This window comes from Thunnus thynnus, chromosome 1 (genome assembly GCF_963924715.1).
Source record: "Thunnus thynnus chromosome 1, fThuThy2.1, whole genome shotgun sequence".
Taxonomy (NCBI): Eukaryota; Metazoa; Chordata; class Actinopteri; order Scombriformes; family Scombridae; genus Thunnus; species Thunnus thynnus.
Genome location: NC_089517.1, coordinates 24,088,947 through 24,110,351, shown reverse-complemented (window position 1 = coordinate 24,110,351; position 21,405 = coordinate 24,088,947). Strand labels below are relative to the sequence as shown.

The following is a 21,405-nucleotide window of genomic DNA, read 5'->3' as shown; positions in this document are numbered from 1 at the left end:
ACCTCAAAATAGAATAAACATGTTTGATGGAGGAATCAGCTTTAATTACGAGATGCTTTAAAAACTTAAAGTGAAAAAAGGAACACAATGCAAAGAGGGAAACAAACTGTGGAAAAGCTTGAGAATATGAACATTTTAAAGGAGATATGGTTAAAAGTACCAAATAAACAAATAGAAAAATATTATGGCCACTTGCCAAAAGAAAAAAAAAGAGTATTGTTGCCATGGTCACCAGTAGTTTACTGTAATAAATCTTACACACTACAGTGACCAGCTCTGTGTCATATGAATGCAAGTCAGAAAGGAGGAGACTTCTGTGGAAGTGATATAAGCAGATTAAATCATGACAGAACATGTCAAACACTGTCAAAAGACAGAAATAACAACACTGATTGACAAGAGAGTCAGAAGGTGGATATTTTCCTGTGAATCATCTCCCCCGCCGGAAAGAACTGGAGTGAGTCATGACTGACATCTGAGATACATGGTGAAATTTGTTGGAGGATGGAGAACAAGGACAGGAAGAGAGAGTATGAGGCCAGTCAAAGTGATCAGAAAGGAGGGAAATAGAGAGGAAAGAAAGGAAAATCTCCAAAGACAAAGAGAGGAGATTTTGTAGTAAAAGAAGGAGGCGAAGAAGAGAGGAAGTGGAGTGAAGAGGTGAAAGGAAGTGACAGTGGGAGGAGAAGAAAAATGGGAGGAGGAGGAGGAGCAGAAGAGAGGAGAAAAGAAGAATGGACGTGGGGAGTTTTCCTGTTTTTCTGTAACCATCAGTTTATCCAACATGCTTAGCTTGATCCTGATGAATTATAGATGAAGGCAACACACACACACACACACACACACACACACACACACACACACACACACACACACACACACACACACACACACACACACACACACACACACACAAAGGATGTGTCTGGAACTGACATCCTGCCAGCAACAGAACAGCTGACTGTGACATCCTCCTATTTCCACTGTGTATGTATGAACAGTGTGTGTGTGTGTGTGTGTGTGTGTGTGTGTGTGTGTGTGTAGCAATACGGGGTCATGCTCATCTTTGTGAGGACCAACTGGACATTTAGACCTTATGAGCGGAAAGTGAGGATATTTGGTTTGTCCTCACTGCTTCAAAGGGCTATTAAGACTTTAGGCGGTGATACTTTACTTAAGTAAAAATACCAATACAGTGATGTAAAAATAGTCCATTACAAGTAAAAGGATGTACAAAATGTACTTAAAGTATTAAAGTAAAAGTGACTAACTGATATATTATTATACATGACATCATTACATTATTAATACTCCCTCCCAAGGGGTCGTGAGATGGGAGAGAAAAAGAGAAAAAAATAGAGGAAAGATGAAAAAACAAAGTTCTGATACACACTGCACTTTTTCACTAATCTTTGATTTTTGGTGAAATATTGGATCATTTGAACATTTATTGAAATGAAACCATGTGAGAAGTTTAGAGGGAAAAATCACTATTTGGTGGAGCTGTTAACAACTCATAGATATCTGAAATGTGACCCAAACTACACACTGCTTTTTGTAAGACGTCAAAAGCCAAAAAGGTTGGAAACCACTGGTTTCATCTTTAACAATGTGTTGTATTTTAAAAGATTGTTTTATTACCAATTGTATCAAATAAATGTAGTGGAGTAGAAAGTACAATATTTCCCTCTGAAATGTTGTGAAGTAGAAGTATAAAGTAGCATCAAATGGAAATACTCAAGTAAAGTACAAGTACTTAAGTATAGCACAGTGAATGTACTTTGTTACTTTCCACCACTGGTTTCAGGAATAAGTTTTAGGCATTTAGTTCTGTCCTTTAGCTATGGGGGGCTGGATCCTGTCCCAGCTGACACTGGGGCAAGAGGTGAGTTAGACCCTGGACTGGTCGCCAGTCAATCACAGTTCTGACACATAGAGACAGACGACCATTCACTCTCACATTCATACCTGCAGGCAATTTAGAGTTGCTGATTAATGCACCCTGCATGTCTTTGGTCTGTGGGAGGAAATCCACGTAGGCACAGGGAGGACATGCAGACTCCACACAGAAAGGCTCCAGCCCCCCTGAGCATGTAGCTGTGATACTCAAACCTGCATTAAACTATTTTGGTCATTTGGAGGCAGTGCAACAAGCTATAATTATTGCATGTTAGCAAACAGGAGCTATTTACACATCCAGTACGGAGAAACATCGGCATTCATATGGAGTCGTCTACTCTCTGTTTAGCTCTGTTTTAGTCTCCACCAACTCAACTGAGAGAAATATCTCTTTAGCTGCTTCATGTTCACCAGCTAGTCGCTAACTTTGTCTGTTGGCAGTTGGGTGCTGGGCAGGTAGCGTACGGTTGTTGATAACAGCGGAGAGAGTGAACAAAAACAGTAAAGTTGGGGATGAAAACCAAAACAATGAGCTGAAAGACGATAAAACGGTGAGGGGATGCAGAGCAGGATATTATTCTCTGTGGGGTCGACACTACGAGCTTCTTCTTTCACATTACATGTAGTCATTTGAACAATTGTTAATATAAAAATATTCATTAGTCCAGGTATGGGGTAGGAAATGCATTAGATCAATGACGATCTTCACATGTGTGTTTGTGTGGATGAGAGGCTGATAATAATATGACTGTAAATCATAATGAGGGAAATATAAATCATTCAATATTTTCTACTTTGCAACATTAATGTTAGGGAAAATGCTAATTATTACAACAACTTAATGAACCTTAGATAAGATCTTACTATATGAGCCTGTGATGTGTTAATATAGTAATCCTCTATAACAACAGCTACCAGTGCAAATGAAAACATTAGTGCCAGAAATGTAGGTTAGAGGTGTGCAACTCTGAAAACGACCTTATAGTAAACTAATTTTGGCTGCAGCTCGTATTTAAACTGCACTACTGTGACCGCTGGAATGTGTGTGTGTGTGTGTGTGTGTGTGTGTGTGTGTGTGTGTGTGTGTGTGTTGAGACATCGCTGAACTCTGCAATGTGAGGGCAACGGGGCCAGTACAGTTTGAGAAACGAGAGCAGCATCGAAAAAGACCGTGTGAGTCTTGATGAATGCCTACAGTGTCTAACTACAACCTGCTATTGTGGTCTAGCTTTCTATATAAGACCTGTTGGCTAGACGGCACACATACACACACACTGTTCTATATGTACAATTGCAGGTCTAGTTGGACTCCTGTGGTTCTCCTCCACAGTCATCAGTCAGGTTTAAGAGCCTTGAGACAGAAGTAACTCCCCCAACACACACAGCTGGACAAGGCAGCCATTGAGCTCCATCATAGGAAACATTTTTTACAGTTACTGCAGTGAAAATCTGCCTGAGACAGCTACCTACAGTGGCCTTAGTGTTCGAGAAACAGCTAAACATGTTTTCCAAGAAAACTGTTAGTTTAGAAATCAAAATATTATTGGTAATAACTGATTTTTGGTGGCTGAAGGAGGCCTTAAAGCTGTGATTCATGGCCTCGTTTAGGCTGGTAAAGAGGAAGCTGTGCTTCTTATTTTGTTGATAGGATAGTAGTGTGGCCGAGAACAGAGTACTTTTAATCATATTCATTATACAGGGCCAAGGACAAAACAGTCACGGTCACACAGATACAAACACAAACCAGAGTGTGTTTTGGCCTTTATTTCTGTCTGTTAGCACGAGAATGAACACCCAGACTAACAAACTTTGCACGCACTCACTGCGTCCACACACACCACTGAAGCCACTAATCTACACTATGAGAACAAAAAACATCCTGCCCGTTAAAGACAGGGGGGAAATGTGTGTAGGCTTCTGTGCGTGTGTCTACGATGACATTTTTAGATTCCAAGGACAGTGTGTTTCCTCTCTCGCTTTCTATTGTTCCTGCAGCAACAGTGATCCTTGGGGAGCAGAGCAACCATGAAGACGTTAGGGCAGCAACCAATGGCAGGGCAGGACAGAGAGGCCCGAGGCTGATGGGGACTAATGTATGTCCTCTTTAGCTTTGCTGTTTCTACGGAGATTTAAAGTATAACTAACCCACTGCGGCTTTGTGAGAGGGGCTGTGATCATGTGACATGGAAGTTTTTCATTTTACTCCAAAACAATGTTAGATGATTTTATTGAGCAGTTTGTCGTCCCTGGTTGAAGATGTGTGTGAGTCAGTGGGATCAGCAGCTGTACTCTCTGGTCAGGATGACTCTTCACCCTTCATGGCTTTATTTCATCATAATATACTGTCTGCAACTGGTCCAAATATCTTTGCTGCCATCTGCAGGAACGTGTGTGTACATGAGCTGTGAAGAAGAACATCAACAAAGTTTGTCCAGAAGTGTCGCCTTTGAGAGAGAAAAAAGGCATCTGTACACTTTACCTTTCTAAATGATTCTTTTCTCTCTTTTTTGATCTGTTAAATTGTCAACTTTACTACATCCTATAATTTACTTAATTTAACAGCTGGATTAACCACCGAACCAAACTTTTAAGGGCCCTCATGCAGGAGTTTGCTGTTAGCCACCTGCTGATACCTTCTGGCCTCTGAGCAATGTGTGTATCCTGTCCCATTAAATCCATTGCAACCAGTAACCCTATGCTTGAATTATACTTAATTTGTGTTGAGTTTGGGGTAAATTCATTTAATATTCAACAAAACTTTATCAAGAATATGCATGATATGAGCACAATGACAACAGGAAATTAAACTAAAAGCTTTTAAAACACACAAAAAACAATTTACCCTTTTTTTTTGGTAAAACATACTAACAAGCTAATATAATGCTTTAGTTTATCAATGTTTATCCTCAAAAATTGTTCTCCTTGTAAAGCCTCTGCACACCCACACAAGTGATTTGAATTATGTTGCCTGATTAGATCTTTCCTCTGTACAGATTTGTCCTTAGCTGACATCTCCATGACTCCCCTGTTAGCTTCATTAGGACAAATCACACCGTCATCACTCTTATTGGCTCATGGAGTCCTGTGACGTCATGTTATTCTCAGCGTATCTCCACCCACCTTCAACCTGAGCAGAGGTGTAATCAGCCACGAGTGAAAACACCTGTGTGGGTGTGCACATTAATTTAATCTCAGCTAATCTTTATATTTTCTCTAAATGTCTACCTACTGTCACTCGACAAGCAAGTTGTATATTCTTAATGGAAAGGTAAAAAGGAAATGAATTAAAATAAATATTGGATCATAAATGTGGTCAGAACAACCATAAGTAAGAGTCTCATACAGAGAAAACCTGCAACACAAATGACCGACTGTCTGTGATGAGGAGTCACAGATGATCAGTAACCTGGATCATGTTATAATTGTACAGGATATTAATAACCAGGTTATGTTCAATATTATATCCTGATAAGATTACAACCAGAAAAAGTCTTAACAGGGACTAGTGCATGTAAAAATACTACCTGAAGGATGATGATGACAAGGAACAGAAGGATAAAATAAGAATCATAAAATTGTTAAAAGATCCAGTCTCACCCAGGGCACCAAAATGTCCAGAAACGGCCCTGCTCTGCCTCACACACACACACACACACACACACACACATTAAATAAGCCAACCTCCCTGACTATAGCTAATTTCCCTGTGATTTTATTTCCTCATTTCACCAGCACTGAACATATAACACCGTGTGATGTGTTGTTTGTAAAGTGAATTCTTTTCCATTCCCATTAAATCACTATTTCAAATATCTTTTGGTCTAATAATCAAAGAACTGCATGGACAGATGAACATTATCATGCTTAGTGCTTTCTGCAAGAGGGACAGAAACTCAGCTTTAGATTTCTGCATATTGTAAAGTGAGATAACATTAAAAGTAGTGAGAAATGTTCTCAAAAATCACTGTTAGATTTTGAAGAGAACCACAAAGAAATATATTCATTGAAACCGAGGTAATACCAATAATTTGGACTTCAAACTGGGACCAGTTATGGTCAAACAGGATACTGAACTCTGATCAAACTTCAGTGTTGTCCGGCTGGTAATGAAAATTGTGCCACATAAAAATGTATTGGTCAATTCAACTTTTTGTCAGAGTACTCTCTGAAACCTGAAACTCTGGTTCTGAAAGAAAGACAGGAACACAGTCGTCTCATTATTTAAAAAAATGTATTTGTATGTACTTACATACTGGTGTCAAAAGAGTATGCACCAAAAATGTTACATTGACTCACAATTACAAAGAAAAAGCATTTTCTTTTCTTCACTTACAAGTATTGAAAAAACTATGTACAGAAAAAAGGGCATGGTGACGAGATAGCACACTAGAAACGAACTTACAGTCACAATATGGTTTAAATGAGGCTTCTGCAAATAAAGAAAAGAAAAAAAATCTTCTCAAAAGTTACACTGTCATGGCGCTCAGAACTTCAAATTGTATTTCCACTCAAAAATCAACCTCGGTGTATCCTCTCCACAGTCCAGCATCAGGGCGTTTTCAATGTGCTCGCAAAAAGGATTTTTAAAAAAACTGCCAGAGGACTGATTCATCAAAAATGAAAGGAAAAAAAAAAAAAGAAAAAAAAAAGAAGATTTGAGTGGAAATACTTTTTTACTTAAAACACGTCTTAGATTTAATCTTAAAAAGATGTTATGATGGAAACAGACAGGGAGAGTCAATGAGGTGAAGGAAGGTAGAGTCCTGGAGACGAGCTGCGTGCGGTGGGCCAGCCCGGGGCTTCCTGCAGCAGCAGTTACATCACAAACTCTCTCTGGATGGACATACAGAGACAGATCAGGCTCGTCCTGGTTTTCCTGCTATCGTATCTTACAGAGATGAAGAGTACACTAGCTCCTCAAAAACCCTGGCATGTTTTCTCCCTCTGGACATTTACAGATATTGATCAAGACAAGACACAAAGCAGGAATGAAAGAAAAAAGGCAGGATGATGGCAACGTATTTGGGAGTTATGTGACCAGCAAGACGGAAAAAAAAAGAAATTATAATTACTTGTAAATGGATGCTTATGGGGGTGGGGGGTAGGGGGGGACAAAAAGGCAAACTAGAACAACTGGACTCATACCCCAAACCCTTCAGTTCCTCTCTTTGGGAGGGGTGGAGTCGAACTGTGACTCACACAAAATCCCCCTGAAGAAACTCAGGGTGAGATATCAACATCAGGGCACCAACACATTCGGCGCTACACTGTACGTGCACATTCTCACTGCATCGTGAATCATAAATTTGGGTTTCACAGGACAATAGTATTTCCTCTCATTACTCTCTTGAGAGAAAACACGTTTTTTTTAATGCGATGCCAATCATTCTGCAGCCATTTCAGGTCCCTTCTGTGGTTCAAGTTAATTTGAAGATGTGAAATGGTGCATACGAAAGCAATTCAAGGGTTTTTTTTTTGTTTAATGGCACTTGGTTGAGATACAATGACTGGCTTGTAATTTGGACACCCAGAGAGCATTGTGCAGCTTCATGTTGGAAACGAAACATTTTATAACGCAAAACTGCAATGAAAATGTGTCAGGCTGTAAAATGTGAACAGCAATCAGACACCGGTCGCTACAACTTCCACTAAAACAGAACAGCTTGACATTAACATAAGACTGAAGTGCATTTCTAAAACGTGTTTAGAAATACACACCGATCTCTGTTGATTAGTTCCTCCTGCATCTTCCTTCTAGCTACAAATACTTGGAAAATGATGAGCTACGCAGCATGCCTGTGAGTCTGCCTCTTCTGAATTTAAGAAATAAAAATGTGTCCAGCTTCTTTTGAACGAGACCAAACCAAAGAAACAACTGAGGGGGGGGGGGGGGCTGTTAGAGTGAGAATCCACCTAAAACAAGAGGACAAAAAAAACCTATCCTGATGGATCTTAGTTGAGCTGGTCTTTGAGCGTATGTACAGTGTTTGTAAATTCTGTTTTAGGGTGAACTTGATGTTTGTGAGGTAAGGATTTAATTTTGAACAGAATGTGTCTCTGGTGTATCTGGGGTAAGCCTGGGACCAGCTGCTCCCTGCGGGACAGTTTCTCTTTCTCTTTAGTCACTTTTAGCCTTTTTGCTGTCGTTTCCGTTCTTCTCCGGCTCGGCCTCTCCTGCCTCCTCCTGGTGCTTCCTCTTCTTTGTGTCATCTGACTGGCTGTGAGCGGGCGAGGGGTGTGCCCGGAAGGTGATGATGATGCAGGTCATGTTGTCGCATCCTGTGCCGTCTCCGGATGTGTCGGGGGCCAAACAGTGTTCCAGCAGCTGTCAGGAGGACGGGATTTGAAATTAAAAGATGCATGCTGCAATCTCCCTTATCAAAGAGATGATGTCTGTCAGGAGACTTACTGGTTAAATGAAGATCAAATTAGAAAAGAAAAGCACACTAACACACTTATGGTGGGTATTAAACATTTACAAATCACAGAATCAACTGCTTTTAGCGTGTCTTGCAGTCTAGTCTGAATAAAACATTTAAGATATAATTTTTACTCCCCTGATAAACTGTGGAAAGTCTGACATGTTACTTTGTGAGCGATTCCAGGGATTTGATAACAGACATTGAAGTGTTTTAGCCTGCTCATGATGTCGTGGTATCACATCTGAAACAGGAGCTTTCTCTCACCTCTTCCACTATGGATGAGAGGGGTCTGACTTTGCCACTCTGGTCTGGTTTGATCCTCTCACTGATGAAGTCCACCACCTCCTGACTGCTTAACACATTCCTGCAAACACACACATGGAAACAAACTCAGGTCTATAAACACGGTAAATGGCAAATGAAAATGTGCCTAAATATGAAATCATGACTAAATAAGTAATACATTACTGGGACAGTTGTTACTCACCAGATGCCATCGCAGGCTATGACCATAAAGTCGTGGTCTTCATTGAGCGTCAGAACTTTGACGTCCGGCATCGCAGAGATCATCTGCTCCTCGGGGGGCAGAACCTTGTTCCTCTTGTAGAAGTGGTCGCCTGAGAGTCAGAGTCCAAGTTAACAGCTTTTCATTCAGCTTACAGACGTGGTCGTCTCAAACACAGAAGAACTCTTGGACCCACAGCAGAACTAGAGTGATATGTTGAACTTAACTGGCCACAAAATGACAACATTATGTTTAATTCTGATACCTGCTTCTGCTGAATAATTATTTTTCACTGAAGTCAAGGTTTAAATGCATAGAAATACATGACAAATGAAATCAATTCTACAATAACTAATGTCAGTGAGTTTATTTAAGCTACAACCATCATGAACCAAATATTTTCAATTTGACTTATTTCTGAATTTTAAATAGACTTTGAGTTATATAGTATTTATAGATACCAATAGCTCTGGAGAGGTTCAGTCCACCGTTGACCCGTCCGTCCATGGTCACCTTTCCCCCGGCGTTCTTAATGCGAGCTAGTTCCACCTCGTCCTCTGGCTTGTGGTCGTACGACATATCGACAGCTTTGCCTACAGCCACACACATTTCACACTTACTGCAAAAGCCCTTTATTTAAAAAAATCTGGGTCACTGTACTTTTCTGTTGCAACCCTTTGAGAGCCACACATTTGCTGATTGACTGTTGCCCAATAACATGAATATACCACCTGTTAAGGGGGAAAATGGGCTTTTTTGCACTAAAAGAAAAGATTACTTCACAGGAAAGGGAAGGCAGTATGAAAACTATAATAAAATCTCATTAAATTAACAACGTCAGACTTAAAAGCAGCTTTTAGGTTTTCAAATAGAAACAACTTTGAAATTTTCATAAGAGTTAGAACCTCCACATTAACTACAATCATCATATAGTTAAAAAACTTAAGCATATGATGATGGTGGGGGGGGTGGGGGGTCATATACACTTAGCTGAGGTTCCTGAGTTTAACTGATTGACATTTTGATTTTGACGCAACAACGCTATGATTGAATACTTCTATCAAAAAGGTACTAAATGGTTTACACTTACCACGCTCAGATACCACGCAGCGAGAGTCTCCAGCGTTGGCCACGATCAGCTGCTTTCCTCGGATCAGAGCCACAACAGCTGTGGTGCCGCTGTCCGAGCCAGGCTGAAAATACAAACATGGGAGAGTTCACACATTGGTTAAAACTCTGATGTTGTACACCAATAGAATATGACTAAAACCTCTTGTTTATAAAAAACAATCTCAAGCTTTTGTGAAATTTCTCTGGTGTATTTCACCCAGTGACTCAATGCAATTGACTGATAAACAACTTAAAGGCTCTCAGACAGTCTTCTGCTGAGAAAATAATTTCAGGCAGCTGCTCAAGCTTTTTTTTTTTTTTTTTTTTATTTACACAAAGTTGTTACAAATCATTTCATCTGGCTTCTGCTGCAATGTGACCATCCAACTTACTGCAGGGTGTTAGTTGGCTTCAAAGCTGGAAATTGCAGATGTGCTCTTTAAATGTCTAAAAACAACTATTTCACACATGGCCAAGCAAAAATTCTAGTAATTTGTTTTTTGAACCACTGTGAAAAACATAACACAATATACATAATAGAACATAAAATGTTGTCTACAGGTCCTTCTTACAATGTCTTTCACTTCTTTTTTATTTCTCATATTCTATATTAATACCTATAAAGTCCTTGAATAAGATCAAGGGCATCCAATGCATCCGTTATGCCACCAATGAACATTGGAATACACTTTCTGACACTTTAAAACAACCCATGACCGGACTCTTTCAAAGGTGGCGCAATTCAACAGTGGAAGGAGATGAAGAGATCAGTCTGAATTTCTTTTATCAGGTTTACTGCAATGTTTTAAATTATTCTTTTACTAAGACAACTCAAACAATAGATAGTGATTCATTAGTACATTAAAACTGTAAGTGCTGCATTGTTGTTCTCACTCCCGAGGTGACTAGATCACTCTCAGCAATCACATTATTTCTCTATAAAATCACTTTCACACTGCCAGTGGATTATAATTCATCCAACAAATGTTTTCTGTTATACTGCCGATTAGTACCAACAGTATAACACCTCCGTGTACACACCTCCTCCTTGCCATCCATTCCAGGTAGACACATTTCCTCCTCTTCCTCATCCTCAGAGTCTTCCTCTCCCTCCTCTGTGTCCTCCTCTTCTTCCATCTCACTGCTGTCGCCCTCTTCCTCCTCGCTGCCATCCTGATAAAAAACCCAAAACAAAACAGTCATAACAGCGGAATTGAAAGTCAAACTGAGTGAGTGAGCCCCAACAGCCGAATAGAGTTGGGTTTATTCCTAACCAGAAATGATTGTTTCTGCTTTCTCACCTCTTCGTCGCTGCCCTCTTCCTCTTCTCCCTCCTCAGACTCCTCGCTATCATCAAAGAACCTGGACTTGGAGTCTCCTGCAGCGTTGGAGGACAAAGAAGAGCAGGAGGGACCCGCATCTCCTTCTGCCTTACCAGCCCTTTCTTCTCCATTGGAGCTTCCCGACTCACCACAATCTGCTGCTGTCGAGGGGAAGCGAAGGCAACACAAAGACCAGAGAATAAAGAAAAGGATGATTAATAAGTGCTCAGATTAAATTTCAGGACCTTTTAGTGAAGCTACTTCTAAGTGCTTTGAGATTATTGTAATGCACAGGGTTGGGAACCAAAAACTGCTTTGAAGTTAGAACCGAATCCAAAATGCCAAGAACCAGTACTCATTAATAAAATCTGAATTTCATTTCTGCTTATTGGTTCATAACCACTAACGCTTTAATATTGCAAACAAAGGCTACATATCTGCCAGGACATGTCTATGTCATAAATCAACGCCACAGCGTGTCGATTTGTTTTGGTACAAGCATGCGTGGCTAATGTCACGTCAGTGAAAGATGGACCGCAGTAAACGCTCAAAGTGTGGCTTCACTTTATTAAAGAAAACATGAGGCACCACATGTAGGAAACTAATTAACTGTAAGTTGGTTTGCACATCAATCCAACCAAACATTTAAGGCAGTCTCAAAGGATGCCCAGTGTTTGTGTGATGTCTTACGGTCTCCTAGCCCAGGTCCGTCATCATCAGCCCACACTAGCACCTCCAGTAGAGCCGGAGACATCTAGCTGCGACACACCGTGTTTGTGCATGTACTGTATTCCTGTTGTCATAAACTGTTGCTTTTCTTTTTTGACCACTTTCTTGTTCAGCAACATACAGGAACTCCTCAGCTATATTCAGACCGAAAACTGGCCTGTGTAAAACAATTCAAGGGTCTGTGCCGATGTGTGCGTGCTGTTTAAAGTGCCAGTGAGACAATGAAATACGATCCAGCAAGTCCGGTTGGAGTAACAGATTATTGCATTTCAAGGCTGATTAGAAAAACACTTCACAGCGGTTTGTAATAATCACAGACGGGATTTTACAACTCTGAAAATTTATCATGCTGCAACCCTGTTTACTAGTGCACACATGTGGAACACATCTGCGTCCACGGACCTCCGAAAAAGTAAGTATGGAACCACGTGCGTGTCCACGGTATGCATGCAAGTCCACAACTGTCCATGGACATGGAAAGCATGAACTGGACTTTACAGTGACAGCACACATATCACTGAGGGAAAGATGAGACAGAAAGTACTCAAAACAAAAGCAGAATGTTCAGTTAAAAAGACTTTGAATTTACTTATTTTAATGAAACAATAAAAGTCAAAGTAAACGCTTAAAAGAATAAAGATATATTTGTTATCTAAACATTTGACCTCCTTTTTTTTTTACCATATTGGAATTGAAACTGGGAATCAATAAGAACCAGAATCGATAAAATTCAAACTATACCCAACCTTAGTAATGCATCAGTAAAAAAAATGTTAAGACATATTTTTAGTATTTTAAAAATCTAAAAAGGCACATAGTTTGATACTTTTACATGAAGGGAAACTCATTTCAAAATTGAAATTAGTTTGAACTAAAACATGAACATGAGAAGTTTTCCCTGTCATGTCACCTTTTTTTAATTTTATTTTTTACAAAGAGCTTGTCTTGTTCAGGACTCCTGAATCCCAGCTCCGTACCTGCATTACTACTTTCACCTCCTCCTGTTCTCCGACAGGCTCGCAGCTTAGACCCACATGTTGCTCCTTCGCCCTCCTTCACCTTCCCGTTGCGCTCTTCCTCCACCTCTCCATTCAGCCCCTCCTTCTCCTGGCCTTCCCCTTTCTCTCCAGAGGCCCCGGGATGCGGGCAGGCTGCCTTCTTAGCTGCAGCGCTAGGAGGAAATAAAGAGGGGTCGAGTTGCTTCACACTCAAGACCAGAAATCATCTAAGATTTTATTTGTGCAAATTTAAACTGCCGCTGAGGCCGCAATTGATGACCTGCTGTTTTCCATAATGTAGGTTAAAGGCTTGACATACTTCCTCACTGCTACAAAGTGTTAGTTCCTGTATGAAAAGTCAAACTACAAAGTTTGTCAGACTACCTGATAGCAGCTGCATTCTTCAAAGCATTGCGGTTCTGGCCGTAGCGTACGAGCAGCTCCTCAATGGTCATTGTGGCCTCCTCGTGGAGCAAAGCTGCCTCCTCAGTGTCCACTGGACCAAGATCAGAAAGGATGGTTGGTTGGTAGGTGGTGGTGGTGGGGGTTTACACACAAAATTAAAACAGTTTTTCCTGGTTTATTATACTAGATGTTAATGTGAAGTGTCTGCTGACACTAAAAACAACTGTAACAGCCACACACTGATTTCAATTACTCACAATTATCCTCTTAATTGTTACAATTTTTATTTCCTGATGACATCAAATATTACTATATAAATTGTTATGGATGTACTCACAATCGTCTTCCTCTGCCACCTTTTCAGCAGGCGGCTCCTCTGTGGGCCGTCCAGCGATCTGGACTAGCTCCTTGATGACTTCCTCTGTGGTCATTCTGCTGTCGATGGCCAGGAAGGCATCCTCTAGTGCCTGGTAACAACAGACAAAAAAGTCTGTCAGTAAATATCAAGATTGTCGAGATTCATGTTGGAGGTTTATTCTGAGAGTGTTTCGAGTATGTCTGTTGAACAAAGTGTGCCCGTTTAATGGAAAAGAAAAGAGGTGACCACACACACACTCATAACATATTGCTTGTACTTCCACCTAATGTGTAGCTATACCCAAGTAGTGCAGCACACATCAGTTCATGAAGATCTCTGCTGCCATCCTTGTTTAAGACAAACAGATCATGATTGCAGCTTCTTAAGTTTCTCACCTTTTGCAGTTTGCCGTCTTTATAGGTCTTCTGCTCCTTGATGATGTCAGGAAGGTACTTTGAACAGTACAGGGCCACCTCTTCACCTAAATGGGAATAGCAGATTATATAAATTCTCAGGATAGGTGTGTACACATAGTACTCATAGAGGTGTGCCAAAGAAACAATAAGAAAGAGGAAACCATGGAAACACCTGACAAAACGGGTGTGCTGTGATCCAAAAATGAAAACAGAAACATTCAGTACAGAACAATGCAAATTTTGTGCACACACTGCAAACCATTTCCCTCTAGGATAATAATAAAGTTCATCTTAATAATAGAAACGGTGTGTGCTGCTAAAAACTACTGTATGAACTTAGACTGTATGTGTCTGTGTTACCTCCATGTCCATCATACACAGAAAACATGGCCGTCTCCTCATCAAACTCTAGGATACAGTTGTGAGCATCCTGTGACATAGCAAACATGAAAATACACATAAGTATAAAGACAACATGACACTTTACAAACTGCTACAAATCATGGCATTCTTGGAAAAAAGCCATGTACGTCTACTTGGACAAGTGAGTCAGATGGGATACAGGAGGTATTCCTGCACCATGTCTATAGTCTTCTTCTTCTGCTGCTGCTGATTAACTTTGTTTTATTATCATTGTACATGTTCATACATTTCCTTAAACTGAAATACTCACATGCATTTAGAAACCATATTAAGGCACTGCTTTGCTGTGGAGAGCCGATTTATTATGGCCAGTTTACACCAGATTAGGCAATCAATGTCAGATTTTTCTCATTAGAAGTAACCTAATGAGACAAAGACACTTGGGCTCCAAATGCTGTCAGCTGCAGTGAAGTACTTTCTTCACAGACAAGACGGGGCACAAACAGCAGACACTTACTCGGTATGTTTTTAAAAAAAAAACACCTCAGGGATGAATTATGGATTTCACACGTCACTGCAGCTGATGCTAAAGGGAAAAGCTAGTTGAGGAGTCACTGACTAAGGCATAACTCTGGAAAGACACTAGCCAATAGGCTACTCCAAACAGCCCTATACAGGGAGAAAAAACTCCTGTCCCGCCAACTGCAGAAATAACAGAGAAGCAACATGGGTGTCTGGTCCGCCTCACCTCCATGGAGACTCGCCAGCCCTGCATGGCAGAGAAGCCGTAGCTCATGTAGCTGTTGCCGCCATCGCAAGAGTTCTTGGTTGTGTTCGGTTGCGACAGATAAGCCCCCATGGTTAGTCGGTTTCTTATGGCTTTACACCTGGAGTGAAGACGACGACACGTATGAAAAAGCTTCACAAACACATACAGACGTATATCCCTGGATATTTGTTACTCTGAGCTGCGTTAATTAGCCCTGGCTAGTTACGGTTGCTAGCTGGCTAACGTTAGCGACACAACAACAAAGCTAACTAACGTCACCGTGCTAACAGGAGCAAACCCGGCTAAACTTCCAGCAGTCATCTCTCATACTTTGTAGAAACATCTAACTCACAACACCGACAGTAGAAAAAATACCTATTCTGGCTGCGGGATGAGCTTGTAAACGGGTCCCGGAGAGAGGGATTCACATAGGAGTGATCACACGTGTGGAAGCAGAAGCCGCTAACAACACAGACCGAGAAGAAGAACAAGCAGGAGCCGCGCAGGAAGATGCTGCGCGCGCATGTCCCTTTCGCTCTGAGCAGGGGGCGTGTCCTCAGTGTACGTCATACGTCACGATGTCGGGAAAAAAATTAACCAATTAACGTTTCAGCAACATACAGGCAGGTATTTTACGTGTACAGATATATAACAAAATAATTAAAAAAAATATGGAAGATAATACAGTGTCAGGACCACGACAGAGTATTAGGGCCACACTGGGAGGGGAAAAAATGAGAGACTTCGAGAACAAAGTCATAATATTTCGAGAAAAAAGTACGATTACGAGAATAAATAAGTAATATTACGAGAATAAACCGTTATTACGGGAAAAATGTAATAGTCTAGGGGGGAAATATCAGAGTAGCAGTCTGCCGGTTAAAATGAGGAATGTGGAGCATCTTGTGAAGTTATACTTTAGTATAGGTTTCACACATAACAAAATACTTAATCTTTTGGCACATTAGCACCAGATAATTATGAGTATCAGGACTTTGGAGCCATTGTCCAAAGAAAGAACCACACGAACATGCACTAAACTGCTTCTTTAGCGGAAGAAGAAATGGCTGGGGGTGGTCGACTGCAACCCTACCGGGGTTACTATTACTTTTTTTTTTTCGTTATCTCAAAAATAAAACTTTTTTAAAATTCTGTCAGTGTGGCCCTGTACTCCGTCGTACAGGACTAAATGAATAGAAAGAAAAAAAGAGTTGTTGGTTACAGCGAGGTTACACAACATATTTTTTCATCATCTTAAAAAAACATAGTATTCACCACCAATAAGATTATTTTATATGTCCTAAAACATGTATCAAGACATATAAAAATAATCCGTTTGGAAAAATAATGTATTATGTGGTTTTTCCACAAAAGAGTATGGTCCTTCTCTCTCATTAAAAAAATGTAGAATTCAAATTTCATTTCCGAAGTTTAACTGACACAAGATGTCTCCTACTTCATTGCAAAGTTCATTCTCAGTGTCTGTGCACTGGAGGCTTCAAGTTTCCACATCATACTTGTGTAAGTTGAGTATTGGACCAGAATTGGCTTCAAAACTAGTTGTGATGTCAGAAATCCTGCTCACAGGCCCATACCTTAAAATCAGATTTTCAATGTGCACAGAGAAGCTTTCCACTTTCAGCAGATGAATATGAAAACAGTCTTATAGTGTCAAACTCTGCACATACATCATTCTGCACAATGAAGCTCAAATGTTCAACTGTTAGAACAAGAAGAAAAATATATGTTTGAGTGGAAGGGGACTTTAGGATTATGTGATAACATGTTGTGTAACATCCTCCCACAACTTTTGTTTGTTTTTTTGTTTGTTTGTTTCTTTCTTTCTTTCTATACATTTAGTCCTTTATGACGGACAATTAGGGCAAAAAATGAAATTCAACAGAATTTACACAATTGTCTCTTCAAACAAGAAGAAGGCGGTAAAAAATATTGATATGTGCTCTTTTTATGATGTTTTCGTGTAACTACATCCCCATGGTCTGTTATTAAATGACATTTAGACAAATTATTCAGAGACTGTGAGAAAACAACTCAAACTATGATTTAAGTGATATTTTTTATAAAGAAATTCAGGAGATACATGCTATGTTTTTGTCTCGGTATCTAATCTGTTTGAATGTATATCATGGTTAATTTTATGTATTTATTTAGATTTCTACATGTGCCGCTTGGTGGCGGTAAAGCGTCATCTCGTTGTTTGCCAACCGCCAAAAAACACCCAGAGGAAGAAGAAAAGCCAAACGTTGGTCGTGTCTAGATGGTAACCCTAGATTTCCAGAACTCTCGCGAGATTTCTATGCGTTGTTCCTTCTTTGTGCACGTTGTACAAAATAATTATATTCTGTGATGTGGCAACGCTGTATTTAAGGTTTGGTTAGGTTTAAGCACCAGAAACACTTGATTAGGGTTAGGGAAAGATCATGATTTGAGTTAAAAACATCACTCTCGCGAGAACTTTCGCGGGTCTGGGGTTACCATCTAGATACGAGACAAAACATCGGCGATTCAACGTGAGGCGGGAAACCCGGGGAAGAGGAAGAAATGGATGGACGCGGAGACATGGACGGAGAGGCGGAAAGTCTCTCTCCGTCGACTTTAAAACTGTACGAGACGCAGTTCTTCGGTTTCAGCCCGCAGACCTGCATGCTGCGGGTTTACAGCGCCTTCCAGGACTGCCTGCGGGACATGTTGCTGGTCGTGGAGAAGGTGTGTGTGAGGCAGCTGAGTAAAGGCGAGTCGGACGGGGCTGAGGAGCTGCTCCGGTGCCGGTCCCGGGAGTGTAGCCGGGAGCTGCAGCAGGTTCTTTTAGACCGGTTCAAGCAGCTGTCTGAGCGGATGGAGGCGCTGCTCGTGAACCGCTGCTTCTCCGTGCCGCCAAACGTCCTGTTGCCCGAGGACCAGATACACCGAGACCACCCGCAGGACCCTCAGGTGGGTGAGGAGGAGGAGGAGGAGGAGGAGAAAGAGGGAGTGTTTGTATCAGTATCATGAGAGGAAGTCACACACAACCCACTGCTTCATTCATGTACTCACAAGCAACAGTGTAGTCTGTAAATATTTGCATAATATGGACAGTTTCTGTGTTTGAGGGTGTTCACATCCATAATAAGTTGTCCTTTTTATACCTAAACTCGTCCCCTTCACAAGTTTAACAGTGCAGAAGGAAAATGACAAGGCTACAGTCTCAATCTGTTGAGGCAATGTGAATGTAAACACTCTAAAATGAAAGCTTCAATTATACGATTCATTACATTCCTGTGATATAACATAACTGTACATATTTACCTGTATACACTATAACACCTACTGATCTCTATACAACATATCAGTATCTCAGTTGCCAGTTTATTATCTAGCTAAAAGTAATGCAGTCGAATTAGAGCTGCAACGATTAGTCGATTATCGATTGGCAGGAAATTAACTAATCATTTAGGTCATTTTTCAAGTAAAAATGCCAAACATTTCTTGGTTCAAGGCTCTCAGATGTTATAATTTGTGGCTTTTCTTGGTCTTACAAAACTGTAAATGTAACTGTAAATGTAATATTTTGGAGTTTTTGACTATTGGTTGGATAAAATAAGACACATGAGGATGTCACCTTGGAGTCCAGGATGTTGTGATGGATGTTTTTAGACATTTTCTGATGTTTTATTGACCAAATGATTAATCATGTAAATACTCAAATCATCAATAAATAAATAATTGTTGCAGCACTAAGTCTAACAGTCATGCAGCAAATCTAAAATCATCAAGGTTATAATGTTACTGTTTTGTGTTGTGTGTTAGAGGGGTTGACTTGTATTCAGTTTTATTTCGAGAGGTGTTTTTCCACTCATTGATGAAAATGTGGTGGATGAAATATAAGAAACATCTGGTAGTATAAAGAAATACAATACGGCAACACCTCCAAAATAACCGTAAATTGAATTAACACCTTTTAGATAACAAATCTTTGATTCAATGTCCACTTCCTAGCTTTTCTCGAAGCTTTCAGCTGCATCGCACAGTCTTCATCAGCAGATTTAGAGTTTACTCAGTTGTCATGGAGATGGCTCTGTTATCATAAAGTATTGAAGTTTAGTCACACGATAACAATTGTTTGTATATCTCCATCTGCTAATAAAGGCTGTGAGATGTGATTGAAAGCTTGGGGGGGAGCAAGTAAGTGGACCTTGAGTTAAGATTATTTTGTGAAACTACTTTTTCATGGTCAAGATTGAACTTTCACGCTCATCATTTAATGCTCATAATAAAGGCTCGTCCGCACCACACACTAGTTCATTTAATGTGTAACAAAATAATCTTGTCTCTTTATTTATATTATTTTACAGATTTTCTTTTTTAAATAAACACTAAAATATTGATATTGGTGTCTGCTTCATAGATCCAATATCTGTCATGCTCACTGATACAATACTGTCTGTTAACATAACACATCTTATGTATTTATTTATGTCTGTTGAGGGTTTGATCAGTATTGGTGTTCAGATGTTTTAGAGAACATGATTGAACATTTGGTTTCTTTTCATGATTTGTTCGTTTCAGGAGGTGATCAGACTGGAATCGTCCGTGGCGGACCTGCAGAGAGCCTACGAAGCGGAAGTTTGTGCCAGGCAGGCCCTGCTGGCCGAGCTGGAGGAGCAGAAGGAGGTGCAGAATCAGCTGGATGGGATCCTGATGTGGGTCAGAGAGCTCCAGGCAGCCTGGGTGAAGGAGGGAAACGGCAGCTTCCATGAAAGCTTCCGCCTGGTGATGGAGTCCATAAAGAAACTGCAGGAAGCTGTCGGGGAGGTCTGCAGCAAGGCCCCTCACTGAACTGAATTCACACTTATGATCTTTCACCTTGGTGCAATAAATAAGTGGACAGTGGAGCTCTGCAGTGTGTGAGCTGTTTGTTTATTCAGTGATTTGCTCACTTTCAGCTCAGCACCTGCTTTCTTTGGTTTGGATGTGCATGTTTACTCATATTTGATATTTCATAGACATTAATCCAGAGCTTTTATAATATTTTCTGTCTTTACTCTTTCTGATAGAGATACGAGGGTTTATAAGACATCTGTAGCAGTGAGGTAGGACAGTAAAACATTTCAGGTAGAAGACGCTGCTGATAATGTTGTTGTCATCTTCATCTCCCTCTTAATATTCACTGCATTGTCAACAGTTTTCATCTTGTTTGGAGATAATAAATCACCAATGAATTAATGCTACAACGTATGTAGCTGCAGACGTTACTGCTCCAAGAACGCAAAGCTTCTGTTCAACACTTTTTCCAAAGTAACATTAATAAAAGAAGAAGAGGAAGAAGAAACATTACGCTGGCAGAGAGGCGTGCTGGAGATAGGCAGCCATTTATTTGCAATCTCAACTGTGTTCTTAAGTTGCTCAATGCAGTGCTGGTGCCGCTCTTCAAAACCAGTCCATTCTCTCCTTCTTTCTCCCATTACACTCATACATATATCAATTAATTCTTCAACATTTTAACATAAATACATCCAAAATGAACAAATTAATTGTACATCATTCAGTACTTATCTTAATTACCTGTCATTTAATCTCATTGATTCAATTAAGTCTGAGAACCCGCCTTCTCAAACACCACATAAAAGGACTCAAACTCTGACAGGTTATGGCTTTGACAACAGAATGTCTTTTAATATATTTTTAAGATATAAACTTAATTCTTCTGCTGAGTATTTCTTTGTCTTTGGCAACTGATACTGAAACTATGAATTAAAGAAAACAAAGAAAACTGTGAAGGAATGTCCATCTTTCTGAACAGAAACGGCTTAGTGTACATAGTTATGTAACTTTTTTATCCATATATATTATAAAGTGTTAAATAGCACTATTTCAGTAAAGTTTAGCTACCTTACAAAAGACACACTTTCACACAGCAGCTAAATCAGCTAACGATGGTTAAATTTATCCTCCTACAGTAATGATAATAAAGCAGATACACAACACAACACACACACAATCAAAAACTCAACTCTACTTTGTTTACACCTGTAACTTTCTTAACTTTAAAGGTAACTTCACAGCGGTAGTTATTGTTTCACAGTAATTAAATTGTATTTATTAGATTACT

General features: G+C 40.1%; 2 protein-coding genes across 3 annotated transcripts; one reads left to right on the top strand and one right to left on the bottom strand.

The window, feature by feature from the left end:
* Positions 1–6,111: 6,111 nt before the first annotated feature.
* ppm1g (protein phosphatase, Mg2+/Mn2+ dependent, 1G) lies at positions 6,112–15,829 on the bottom strand. Of its 2 annotated transcripts, none has more exons than XM_067591922.1 (14): positions 15,672–15,829; positions 15,276–15,414; positions 14,525–14,594; positions 14,144–14,229; positions 13,728–13,857; positions 13,370–13,481; positions 12,965–13,158; positions 11,238–11,419; positions 10,978–11,109; positions 9,917–10,019; positions 9,288–9,419; positions 8,809–8,938; positions 8,586–8,685; positions 6,112–8,224 (listed from the first exon to the last, which is right to left on the bottom strand). In XM_067591922.1, exons 2-14 carry the CDS (start codon positions 15,384–15,386, stop codon positions 8,018–8,020), a joined length of 1,689 nt encoding a protein of 562 aa, XP_067448023.1. In that variant the 5' UTR covers positions 15,387–15,414; positions 15,672–15,829; the 3' UTR covers positions 6,112–8,017. The 2 variants fall into 2 exon arrangements, with proteins under 2 accessions (XP_067448023.1, XP_067448033.1); XM_067591932.1 differs by having other exon boundaries at positions 11,238–11,416.
* A 1,773-nt stretch (positions 15,830–17,602) lies between these two features.
* Positions 17,603–20,188, top strand: mis12 (MIS12 kinetochore complex component). The gene is made up of 2 exons (XM_067591945.1): positions 17,603–18,248; positions 19,863–20,188. The coding sequence occupies exons 1-2, from the start codon at positions 17,859–17,861 to the stop codon at positions 20,130–20,132; spliced, it is 660 nt and encodes a 219-aa protein (XP_067448046.1). The 5' UTR covers positions 17,603–17,858; the 3' UTR covers positions 20,133–20,188.
* Positions 20,189–21,405: the final 1,217 nt, after the last annotated feature.